The sequence below is a fragment of the Austrofundulus limnaeus genome, unplaced genomic scaffold (genome assembly GCF_001266775.1).
Source record: "Austrofundulus limnaeus strain Quisiro unplaced genomic scaffold, Austrofundulus_limnaeus-1.0 Scaffold110, whole genome shotgun sequence".
NCBI classification, from domain to species: domain Eukaryota; kingdom Metazoa; phylum Chordata; class Actinopteri; order Cyprinodontiformes; family Rivulidae; genus Austrofundulus; species Austrofundulus limnaeus.
In genome coordinates, this window is record NW_013952512.1 from 845,097 (window position 1) to 857,800 (window position 12,704).

The window sequence follows — 12,704 nt, forward strand, 5'->3', positions numbered from 1 at the left end:
CATTTATGGTTTGATTTCTGTGTATGTATGGATCACTTGGGTTGTTACCGACAACTGATGGAAATTTCACGTCATTAGAACATCTAGTAATATATGTACTGAGAAAAATGGTGACGTGTTCAATACTTATTTCACCCGCTGTATTGATGTGGATCGATGTATGGTTACACCTGTATTTTTTAATTTACTTATTTATTTATTTTTTTGCATTTTTGTGTCAAAATTCCGAAGTGTGGTGATATTAGCTGGGGTCTGCATCCTCATGAGTGTGTAGCCCACGTGGGCCACATCCTTCCCAGTCTGGGTAGGCTACATGAAACTGCTGTGAAATGAGATGGTCTATCCTTCACTCGACGTAGGTTTGACGTAACATCACATTTAAATGTTACATGTAAATAAATTTTTAAAAAATAATTAATAATTTGGGTTTAGCTGCAATATCAGTACTTATTGTTACATTTTATTTAACATCGTATTGCAGCATAATTTCATCAGCTAAGTGGCTAAACTTCCATTTAAAAACAAATTCTACGGTCCTTGATGCATTTCCAAACTACGCTGACTTGGTAAAAAATAAAAACTCCACTTTCTTTGTTGCTCTGTTGAGTTTGCTGTCAGTGCTTTGAATCCTGGGATATCCTTGGAAGGATACTTGAATGCATCATTGATTTTCAAGATTTTGTGGTATGCATGAGGAGGAGCCGTCAAAATTAGGAAAGCACTCGACGCGGGGCAGTGACGTCTGCAGCTGATAAAATGCGTACTCATGAGGATGCAGCCCATGAACTGAGACACTGCCTGTGTGTTAAGGGTTACAGTCCTTGGTTCATGACATCATCAGTACCACAGCTGTGGTAGACTGCTGCAGATCAAAACACAAGATCATAAACACCTTTCTTTTTTTAAAAAAAAAAATTAGCTTGTTTCTATAACACCCACCTTGTGATTTCCACCAGGATAGATGAGGTATTATCAGGGAAAGGCTGTGAACTCAAAAATATGCAACATTGTCTTTTGCTACAGGTTGAACTAAATGAGCTGACAAAAGATGTGTTCCTTTTTTACACAGCTGGGCTTTGATAAATGTAGAAAAGATGACAAGCAGCAAGAGAGTTTTTTTCCTTTTAATGAAGAATAAAATGTTTTTGCAATAGAAAGTGTCACCTTACATTATAACCTGATGAATTCAAGTTTATTACCTCTATAACAGCTGACATCATTGCAAAATAAAGGTATTAAAAAATACCTGAAATCATAAACCGGTAACACAGAGTCAGTTTGATTTTTGGCTGCCACCTTCTGCAGGGGCTGCCATGGTGAACAAACTCAAGTACGAGTTTGTGATTGTTTTACACCGGACGCCCTTTCTGACGCAACCTTGATTTGAGTCTGCAGCCTCAGGATTACAAAACTGCAGGACTGACCACTGGTCTACTGCAGCCTCAATAAGCCTGCATGCCATTCATCAGCTTCACTGAGTTTATTCGTTACATACAACTGACATGAAAACAACTTCCTGTTTTTTTAATCAAAACAGGTGTACACCAGGCTCGCAGTCTGGGCAGATCATCTGGCTGATACGCTGCTTGAAATGGCAAACTCTGCCAATCCAGCATGCCGCTTTGTTAGCTGCCTGGTAAAAGCTGTGCCGGCACTGTTAAGCACTGAGGGAGTGACATGCCTCTGCAGTTAGTGAGGTGAGGCAGAAAAAAATCACAACTACTAATAATATAGAAAAAGACCTGACCCTGACTGAACTTTATAACTGATATGCTTTTTAACCTGCTTCAGGGTTCAGTTGTTTTGCTTGATTAATGGTCTGCTAAAAATGTAAAATTAGGTTATTTAAAAGTATTTTCAGAAGTTCCTATTATGAGTCTTAAAAGCTAAAGGTAGCATGAAAAGGTGTGAGTTTCATGTGGATTGTATTTGCATAATAAAGCCACACTTGGACTCTGCTCCTCAGCTCTAACTGGATTGAGAGTTGCTGCTGTGGCTCCTGTGGCTGCTGGCGAGGCTTGAGCCGTAACACACACTTGAAATTTAATGTGACACATGGCCAGATGAGGCTCTGCCTTTTTTTATGCAGTTTGCAAAACAGCTTTCCAAAATACAAACCAAATGCATCATTACTACAACAACACAAACTGTGCCTTATGTGCCAACACTTTGACAAACTGCTACTGTAAAAATAGCATTTGTATTTCTGGCATTTTAAATTGTGTCTATGGGAGGATATGTTGGCATTTTTAACAAAAGTATGAGACTTGATGTCTGGATTGTTAATTAAATGTGTCTCATCAGTTTTAAATGTAGCAAATAAGGCTGGGCAAAATGGCTGAAAATTGTATCACAATGTAAGCATTTTGAATCAGTTGATATCAATAATTATTGATTAGTGTGTGTGGAAGAAGGACCAGAAGAAAAAAGACTGATTAATAACTGTCAAACTGATGACATGACCTTTTCTATTTTCTGCTGTTGCTGTCATTTTCTCCTTTATCTCCATGTCTTTTTTTAAGCAGTTACAGTATGAGGCACATTGGTGAAATGCAAAACTGCTACCGTACTCACCAATTTGTTACTTTCTTACCAAATAGTGAGTTAGTTGATGCCGTTCTTTTGAACATTCTTTCTATTGATATTGATCTATCACAATATAAATCGTTATTGTTTTAATGCCCAGCATTAGTAGCAAATTTTAATATGCCCTATCAGTTGATAATATTTTTAATATAGATTGAAATATTCTGCGGCATCAGAAAAAAAGTATTTTATTCCTCTTCTTTCAAGTGCGTACCTCCACCTCTCCAAGTTCTCTTCCGCCTGCTCACTGTTCTCACCACAGATTTAAAGCGTCATATTTAAGAAAGTAAATTTCACAATTACGTGAAGTACATTTTCTTTGAAAAGCCTTTTTAAATCAGCAGTTAGCTTTTTTACCTCCTATGTTTTTTGTTGATGATTGATTACTGAACACAAACATTATATAGATTTACATGGTCGGAGCAGAAAAAAATCAGTTTGTGGTGCTTTCAGAAGATGTTTAACGCCTGAAGCAAAGCGACACGAGAATCCGAGGATGTCAGATTTATTGTTCTGTTCTTTTAAACTTCTATTTTGAGGATCCTGGTTTTTGAGTTCTCTCTAGGTGCCACACTGTACCATATTACAGCAGGGAGATCGTTTTCTTGTGTAAACTTGAGGGCTGGAGCTGCTGTGTGTTGTTGGAGGGGAGACGTGTTGAAGCTGAATTCAGGTTTAATGGCCCTCAGCGTGTTTGTTTGTTGGTCTCCGATGTGATTTGTGGATGTGGCAGCTTTGCAATATACTGTACATCAATGTTGAGTCTGTAAACTGATTTTAGACTCTTTCTACCTTTTTTCTTTTTTATTTCTTTTCTTTTTGAACAGTTAGAGCTGCAGTTGTTTTGTCTTTTCTTCTGTAACATATTTGGCAGCCTCTAGTTCCATTTTGCTTTGAACAGTCCACGCAGATACACTTATGGATAAGAGCTCATTAATCGTGCAATCTTTCTACAAATTTCCATAAGAGTCACTATAAACCAGCACACCCACATTTGTTTGTATGATTTAGCAACTTCAAAGCATTTGCCCCTCCTTCTTGTTCCTTTGTGCTTAATTAAAAACTGGAGAAAATGAAATGTGCACGAGATTACTGACCAATTAAAAAAATACGAAAAAAAAGAAACACACATGGGATGATTTGATCGTTTCAATCAAAGTTTCAGAGTACTGACCAAGCTGCAGACACCTTTCATTGATTAGTGTCAGAGTAGCTGCATTCAATATCACTAATTTTAATATCATTTTAATATCACAACACCCAGCTGAGTGTATGGTGTTCAACCAGCTGACATTTAAAAGTAGAGCAGCTAAGGCCGGTGTCACACTACAAGAAAATCAGGCCGATTTTTGCCCTTCCGACAATCTTAAAGAAGTCCAGATTATCATGATGGCTCTAAAGATAATCATAGCAGATATTCCTGCCGTGGGTGGTGAGTTAAGAGTGATCTAGTCAGCTCGGAAGGACGTCGGGACTGCTCCGACCTCAAATCGGGGATACTCAACATGTTAGACTTTTTTGGCCCGATATCACAGTGTGTGTGAAGTTCACCTGAACTGTGAACGTCACAGTGTAGCCAATCAGAAAGCGAGGTGATGTAAACACGGATGGTATTCCAAATACAGAAGACAAAATACTGTAATGACTCAGCAGAAAGTCTGCTGGATGTTAAAAGTCCTATGGAATTGTTTTTCCTCTGGTAAAAAATAGTCCACAAACGATAAACATTGTTTCTTCCTCGTCGCAAACGTTTATTTACTCTGAACTCACGTCTCTCTGGAGGTCACGTGAGATTTTTCCTCGGACATCTGAATTCTTGCGAGATTTCAGGAAGTCTCGCGTGATTTAATATCCGACAGCATCTGACTGTTCATGAATGCAATATCTTTTCGTGTGTGGTGTATTGTCTCTTGCCGTGTGGCTGTACATCACACACTGTAGGACCAAACCTGGCATATCCATCATTTTTTATCCTCACGTGTGGGCTCTCAGTCTTTGAAAATCGGCCAACTGGTTTAAAATCTTGTAGTGTGACTCAGCCTAAAGCAACACATTTTAGAGGAAAACTATGGGAAGAGACATGTTTCTTTGTGACAGTGACACCCATTGCTATTGTGTGAAAAAGAAAGGTTTCTGTCACATTTATGGTACTTTCTATCCCTCTATAACACTAAAAAATCAGCACTACTATATAACATTTACGTCACCTGACATTGTTTTCTCTTGCTGATTAAATAATACAATTTGCAGACAAAGATAAATATTAATATTAAATTTTCAAAGGTTTTCTTCACTGCAATATTATAGGACCATTGAGGTGTTGAGCTTTGATTTTAATAACTTTCATGTACTTCAGGTTTGAAATGTGCAAATCTGTGCAATGAAAAATGCAAGGTAATGGTATACACTTTACTTGATTTCCCTCCCTGTTGTTTTGAACCTCGTTTCCCTCCTGGTTAATTTCACCGGACATCTGCTTTTTATTACAGTAGCAATGAAAACTGAGCAAATTTTGAAAAAGCACACCATGCAACAATCCGGGGCTTTCATCATCCAAAGCGATTTTCAGATTTTCTGAAATGAAAGTGAGCGAGTTCCCCTCTGTGTGGCTCAATCGAAAACATGGTTGGAAACAACAGACCTGATTATGCAGGATGAGGAGGCGATGAGATGGAGGTGCTCCCATCAGCACTCAGCATTGTGTGGGGAGTTACTCCCCCTCCTCCTCTCTGGGGTGAGCCATGAAAAGACTGGAAGTTTGAGCAGATGTAGCAGAATGTACTGTGAATGTGAATGTATTCCTGTAGGGAGCTTCGTTTCACCCAAAATGTTGCATTTTTAATAACAGCAGAAACCGGGATGCTGCATGACAATGTCATCCCTCCATTCATTCACTGTAACAAAGATCAAGATTTGCTCAGGCTTATTTTTTTGTTTGTGTAGATTACGCACATTTATAGACATAATACTGTATAAGTGTTTGTGTTGGACCTAAACCAGATTAAGATTAGCAAAGAGGGAAATTTGGCAGCCACTTTGGGGAAATTTAGTTGCAAATTTTTACAGTTATTTAGCCTATTCCCAGTGTATCAGTGGTCCCAGCCCTCACAATGTGGGTTTTAAGTGAGCATAAGCTGTAAAATTAGTCATTAGGCAAGTAAGTATTGCATTATCCTATGCATTGGATAGACAATTTTTAACCTAGCAAAAAAACAACATGAACAGTGTTTTTTTTTTTTGCTTCATTTTAAAGTTTCAGAGCCCGTTGTAAAGTTGAAATAAACTAGCAAGATGTGATCTAATTAAAAAACAGAACTGTCACAATTATCACATACAGTAAATGCCTAATTACAGGTTTTGAGCTCACTGAAATTATCCTGCAGTCATTTTTCTTATTTTATGTCACTTGTACCAGTGCAGCTGGATTAAACGCTTTTTACAAAGTTAAACACTTAAAAGCACAATTTGAATCCATGTAAACTTTAGTTTCTGATAATCCTAGCTTAATGAAAGTATTGGCTGCTCAATACTCAGATTATAGTATAATTTACTCCCAACCAAACTCAGTGCTTTATTTCTTCTCAACAACCTAACAAAGCAAAGCAACATCCATATTGTTTTTATGTGATGTAAGAAATTACATAAAATCACATTATTGTCTACATTTAGTAAGTCATTGTGTTACTGTTATGTTTTATATCAGAATGTCATCTGGGCTGGAGAAATGTGGGTGCATGAGAGGGAAGGTAATCCACACGAAGGGAAATGGACTCTCAGAAAGGAGAACAGCAGTTGTTAAGAAGAGCCTTAAGTACCACCTTGGAATACCACAGGCAAATGGCAGCCACGAAGAGGCCACAAGGAAAGCAGCAACAGCCAAATAGCTGCACTGAGTAAAGCAAGCTCTGAAAAGTCAGCTCAATGGCAAAAAGAAGGTCCAGGCAATCAACAGCTATGCCTTGCCGGTACTCAGATACCCTGCTGGGATAATAAGTGGGCCAAAGGAGGAAATTCAGACCATTGATGTTAAAATATGAAAGCTACTCACCATGCATGGTGGATTCTACCCCCAAATCCAGTATCCACAAGCGATACACTTAAGCGCACAGAAGGAGGAAGAGGCCTAGTTAGCATCAGAGCCACCATCTAAGATGAAATATCTAAGCTCCATGAAAACATCAGGAAGGTGGCCCCAGGAGACAAAATGCTCAGTGAATGTCTCAGACAATGGAAACTAGAAGAGAAGGAGCTAAAGGAACCACCATGGGAGGCAAAGTCTCTGTGTGGGATATACCACCAATGGATAGTGAAGTGGCTGATATGACCCAATCCTACCGGTTACTGCAGAGGGCAGAACTGAAAGACAGAAGAAGACAGATTTTTAGCCGGGCCTATCAGAAAAGGAAGACAAAGCAGCAGCTCTAGTTAACAGTCGTCTCATTCGGCTCAGTACTTCTCTCCTCTCAGTAGGGTTGTTTACAGCACACGCGATTTCCGGTTAGCTTCTTAGCTTAGCCTCCTTCACAGCGACATTTACACACACACGCTTCAGCAGAGGCCACGCCTCCAGCAAGAATCACTTCTCTATGGCAGCGAGTCCAGACCCTAGTACGAAGCAAAGTGAAGTACAAGGGTCTGGTTTTTACCAGGCTACTAGGTTCAGGCTGTGCAAAGAATCCCCAGAAACAATCCAACATCTCACAGCAGGGTGTAAGATACTAGCAGAAAAGGAATACATGAAATACCATAACTAGTAGTTGGTATGGTGTACAGAAACATCTGTGCAAAGCATGAATAGGTCAAAGTGGGAATCAGCTCCCAACGTGGTGGAGAATGATCAAGCTAAGATCCTGTGGGACTTCCAGATTCAAACAGACAAGGTGGTAATGGCCAACCAGCTGGACGTTTTGATCATTGATAAGCAGCAGAGGACAGTCGTTGTGATTGTTGTGGCCATCCCCAATGATGGAAACATCAGGAAAAAGGAACACGAGACACTGGAGAAATACCAAGAGCTCAGGGCTCCAGCAGATACCTGGAGAAACATGACATCTCAGTCCAGAAAAGTACAGTTTCATCCCAAATGGGTACAAGGGGTGGGTGAGAATATAAATCTTCAGAAACTTTTACAATCTATTGTCTTGTGTAGAAAATCTGTGAAGTCAATAAAATATTATTAGTAAGCATCACAAATAAGGTTTCATGTGGAAACATCAAATTTGTTCATTAAATTATGTCCTTATATTTCTTAATTTTAGCAAACAAACGGTAAAAATAACATCCTTTAGCTTGGTTGGCAGACTTGGACTTGTTACAAGATGGCCTGCAACCAACGCTGATTCTTTGTGCTTTTGTGGGTAAAATAATTAAATGCATTACAACGTTCATTTGTTCTGAGCTAATGGCTTAATTCCAGTTTTTGAACTCAGGCGTGTTTTAAATTTCACTCAGTTTAAAGAGACAGGGCTTGTTTTCAGTGGGTGGAATAATCTAACCAAAACTCGGTCATGTAAAACGCCACGAAGACTGAACAATATCATCAGTTATATTGATCTTTGTAAAAGTGTTAGGTGGTCTTTTTGACAAAGAAAATATCTGCTGTGTGGAAGGTAAAAAAAATCCTCACTCAGCTTCTCTCCGAGGCTGCTGCAACGAGTCAAGAGATTACATTTATTAATATTATTAATTAATTTCCCGGGAAGCCTGGGAGTCCTTTTGATTTATTGATTTAAATTCACTCTGTAAAGATTTTCCATTCTCAGAATCAACAGCAACATAATTAGTTACATGTCCTCTGGGCTCTAATTACAAGAGATGATGGATGGAAGGTGGACCAACAATGACTCTGAAATTTCTTTATATATTTGAACATTAACCTAAAATAATCACAGTTCTGTTTTTTTTTCTTTTTCCTCAGTGATCTGCTATGCTGTTGGCAGCTCAGAGAAAACCTCACAGGTAAGAACTTTACTTGACGCTGATTCAAATTTTGTGGAATTAGTTTTTTGAATTTTGTGCAGATATTTTGTTGTTTTTATTTCCTATTTTAATTCTAAGCCAAGAAAAAGTTTTGGTTTCCTGACCATCAGTAACAGTCATGTATTTTTAATGAACAGATTACAGGTCTTTAGAGTAGAAGTTTTCTTAGGTCAGCAGAATAAGTCCATTTGCTCTTTCTTTGAGTTCAAACAAATTCCCCTCCTTTTGCATTTTCTGTAGTCTGCAGTTGCTGCCTGATAAATAATTAACATGTTTGGTTGCTCTACTTCCTATTGGCACGAGGAGACGTTGACAGTAGGCCTCCTGGCAGATGTGCTTACTATCACAGAAACAGAAAATGACTGTCTTGCCTTTTTACTGATGTCAACTAATTGTTTTCTCGGCTGAGGAAATTTACCCATTTTTGCTTCTTAACTCTTTTGTTGTGAGCAGTGAAGGCTTTATTTTCTGCAAAGCATTTAGTGTGACGTCTTTCAAACTAAATTTAAAGATAAAGCAAAAATTGAAAAGTCTTCATTCAGGCAAAGAAACTCTGACTCAGAAACAAGCTCAAGAAACATTCATTGGCCATTGTTGATGTTTGTTGCAGGAAGATGACATCATCCTGGTTATCTGTTGTTAACTTGTGCCAACGCTTCTAACAAATAATATTTAAAATCTAAATACAAAATGTGTGTGGTACCTGTGGTCCAGCAGTTTAAAGTGCAGCTCAGACACCAGCCATAACTGTTAGTTTGATGTCTTGTAGGGAAGCTTTAGCTGCATTGGACCGCTAGCGGTTGCTATTGTCTCAGGATGATGACATCATAACATGAGCTGAGCACCAACATCAAAGGCTGCGTTCCATTCCAAAATACCTAAATGATAACTTTAACATTCAAGGTTTAACTTTTACATTTAAACATTTAGATTTAGGATTTAATATTTAAACATTTTTTAACATTTAAATTTAAAATTTAGTTGAAAAAAATAGCTAAATGTAAGAACATTGAGCTAACAACAAAAAATGTTATTGGAAAAAGTGAGCTAAATAATGAAAAAATATATTTGTATAATTTTTAACATTTAATTTTACACTTGGCGCCCCATATTTTCAGCCTTACTGAACTAAAGAATGTTAACAAATGAGAAAGGAATACAAATTTCTAGGTCAATGACACAGAGTTTAGTCGGGAGGGTGTTCGACATTTAGGCTCGTCTTTGAAATCGCACCAGGGTCATCGCGCAAGGCTTCGCCTTCATTTGCATAAACATTATTTTGCAACACATGCTTAATAAGTTGTGTCCTCTAAAGTCAACCTAATTGATTCTAAACACAGAGACATGTATGAAGAAGGCCATTAATTACTGTTCATTCCACAGGGTGTTGTTAATTTCTGCAGAGTTGCTTCAGGGCCATGCAGCAGTTAATCTTATGAGGCAGCCATATGTTACTGAAACTCACCAAATCATTCATTCTAGAGGTCCGATCATTAAGTTTATTCCTTGTTTGAGATAAGAACACAAAAGTTTAACATAAGCAACAGCTTATAGTGAGATCTGTGAGGGGTTAATTTTATTGTTCATCAAAAATTCTTATTAATAACTGTCTCCACTTACTGACTTAGAGTTCTTAGTTTGTGTAGTTTACATCCTGCACAGTTATTGTGATTAATGGTTGCTTTGTGGTTTTACAAGGATCAATTCTACACTTCTGCCCACGTCTTGTTCTTGTGTGCCTAGAAGAACAGTGAGAAAATGGATGCAGGTGGACAACACAGTGTAAAAAAGACTTTTGGGTCTCCTGCTAAGCCAATAAAAATGTCACCTTGGTAGCGCTCATGACTTTGACGCTTCAGCATGAAACATGTAGACACTTTTTAAAGAACTCACTGGGCTCAAACGAAAAGCTTTACCCTGAAATTTAGCTGCATTTCCTGGTGTTTTTTCTTGATTTAGATGTAAAACAGAAAAAAAAGAAAAAAAGCTCATCTTTGTACGTCAGAGGAAAGAGCCATCCTTGAATGAAACACTCCATCTTACAACTTCTGATTGAAAAAGACCATCTTTGCTGAAGTTTACAGGTTTATGTGCTTCCTGCCAAACCTCATTTGTTAAATCTAAATGGCTGTCACTCTGTGCAGAAAAGAACTTCTCCGAATCGTCCCACATCTCCTCACTTTATGCAGTGGTTTTAAGGAAATTAAATCTAGGAGGAGATGTGTCATTTTGATGGATAATTTACGGCTTAAGCTCCTCTGCAGTGACTCGGTCTCAGACGAGGAGATGGATTCTTTTACTGAGATTATCAGCATGCTGCCAATATTTAACCAAAAAGCCTAAAGCAACTGGACGAAAAACTATGGAGGAAGATCAGTCTTTGGGCAGCGTCCACTTCCTGCTGTAAAAGTATAGAATCAATTTTACACATTGTTAGAAATAACCCTTGTTCAAATGCAACTCATTGTAATGCATTCTGTCCACTGGATTTGTTTTTATTCTTGAACGATAAAATCGGGCATAAAATCATCTCGGTCAGAAAACATGCTCTGAGAAAGACTTTGTAAAAAATAAAATAAGTTTAGATAGATAGATTTCTTGTTCTCAACAACAGTCAGTTTGGAGTTTTGCCTTTTTTTTACATTTTTTAAAATCTGATGAGTACTCCTTTTTTTATTTTTTACTGAATTGCAATTTCAAACACACTGAGGCTGTTCTGACTTTTCACTAAATTCAGTCCTGAGCAACTGCATGTTTGCAGGCAGTGTTGTATAAAGTACCTCAAAGTGAAACTTCAGTAAAAGTACAAGTATCTTTACATAAAAACACTTTGGTAAAAGTTAAAGTATTCTCTAAAAATATTACTTGAGTAAAAGTCTTAAAGTATAAGATATTTTTGTACTTAAGTATCAAAAGTAAATTTCTGACACAAAATCAACTTGAGTATTAAAAGTAAAAGTACTGAGTAAAAGTGAGCCGTTAGATTTTCCAAAATGACATTTATTGGGAGGTGACTTCTCCAAATATTTTTTTTTCTAAAGGCGTGCAGCTGTAGGTTGTGTACAAGCTAATAGGGTGTCAGAATGGTATATATTTATAATTCTCATCCAACCACATTTAAATTCACTCTATCCAGGAGACACAATTTATCAGGATAGTATTTTTTTAAGTAATAACAACTTGGAATAAAATAGGAGTAACAACTTTCTACTTCTTAACTTTTTTAAAAATGTAGTGAGTAGAAAGTATAGATAATTGAGTAAAAATGTAATGAGTAAAAGTAAAAAAGTATTCTGAAAAATAATTACTCAAGTACAGATACTCAAAAATTCTACTTCAGTACAGTAATAAAGTTTTTGTACTTAGTTACTTTACAACTCTGTTGCTCACTGACAGCCCTCTGTGTGACGTGGCTACATACAGTGCAGGTAATTGACACTCGATCACAAAAAATATTTTGGGGACTACATTTACCGCAAGGTGCGAACATTACAAGTCAGAGCAGACCACTTGCAAGTGAATTGCCCACAAATGGATACAAAGTGAAAGGTGTGAACTACCTCACAGTGTGCTGTCTGTGTCTTGAGTTGTTTAGTTCCTGACTTCACATCTGAACTGGTTAGAGAAATTATACATAACTATCAATCAAGTGACAGGTGCCACGCCCCTAGGGCGGGACATCCGTCATGTCCATATATGGTCAACTTCCGGTGACTTCCTTCCTCTTTTGATTGACCGTAAGTAACCCCCCTCCCTCCTCCCCCTTGACTTCCAGTAACCCTAACCCCCCTTCACCCCCCTTCACTCTCAACCCTGACTTATAGTAACCTTTGACTTGTAATAACCTTTGACATAGTAACCCTAGCCAGTGTTTTTCCCCTCGATTTCATCAGATACCTTCAAGAATATTCTGGTGACCACAACTTCCCGTTTTCGGTACATATCAACACATGCCATCTGTCTGTTACATCCTGTCAAGGTTCGTGACATCCTGTCTAATTGAACCTGTCAAAGAAAATCTGTTAGGCTCTGAAACTTTCCATCAACTATCTTTCGACCAATCAGTGGACAGGGTTCAACTTTAGACCCACCCCTCGACCAATCAGATCGTGTTTATCTCTCTCTCTCTCTCTCTCTCT

The 12,704-nt window shown here is 38.0% G+C and overlaps 1 protein-coding gene across 2 annotated transcripts in view; it reads left to right on the forward strand.

Moving 5' to 3' along the window:
• Positions 1-12,704, forward strand: part of b3glcta (beta 3-glucosyltransferase a) — a 74,783-nt gene that overhangs the window by 6,541 nt on the left and 55,538 nt on the right. For both annotated transcript variants that reach the window (XM_014014131.1, XM_014014130.1), the window contains exon 2: positions 8,504-8,544. In XM_014014131.1, the coding sequence (XP_013869585.1) occupies positions 8,504-8,544 (41 nt within the window). The remainder of the gene's footprint in view (positions 1-8,503; positions 8,545-12,704) is intronic.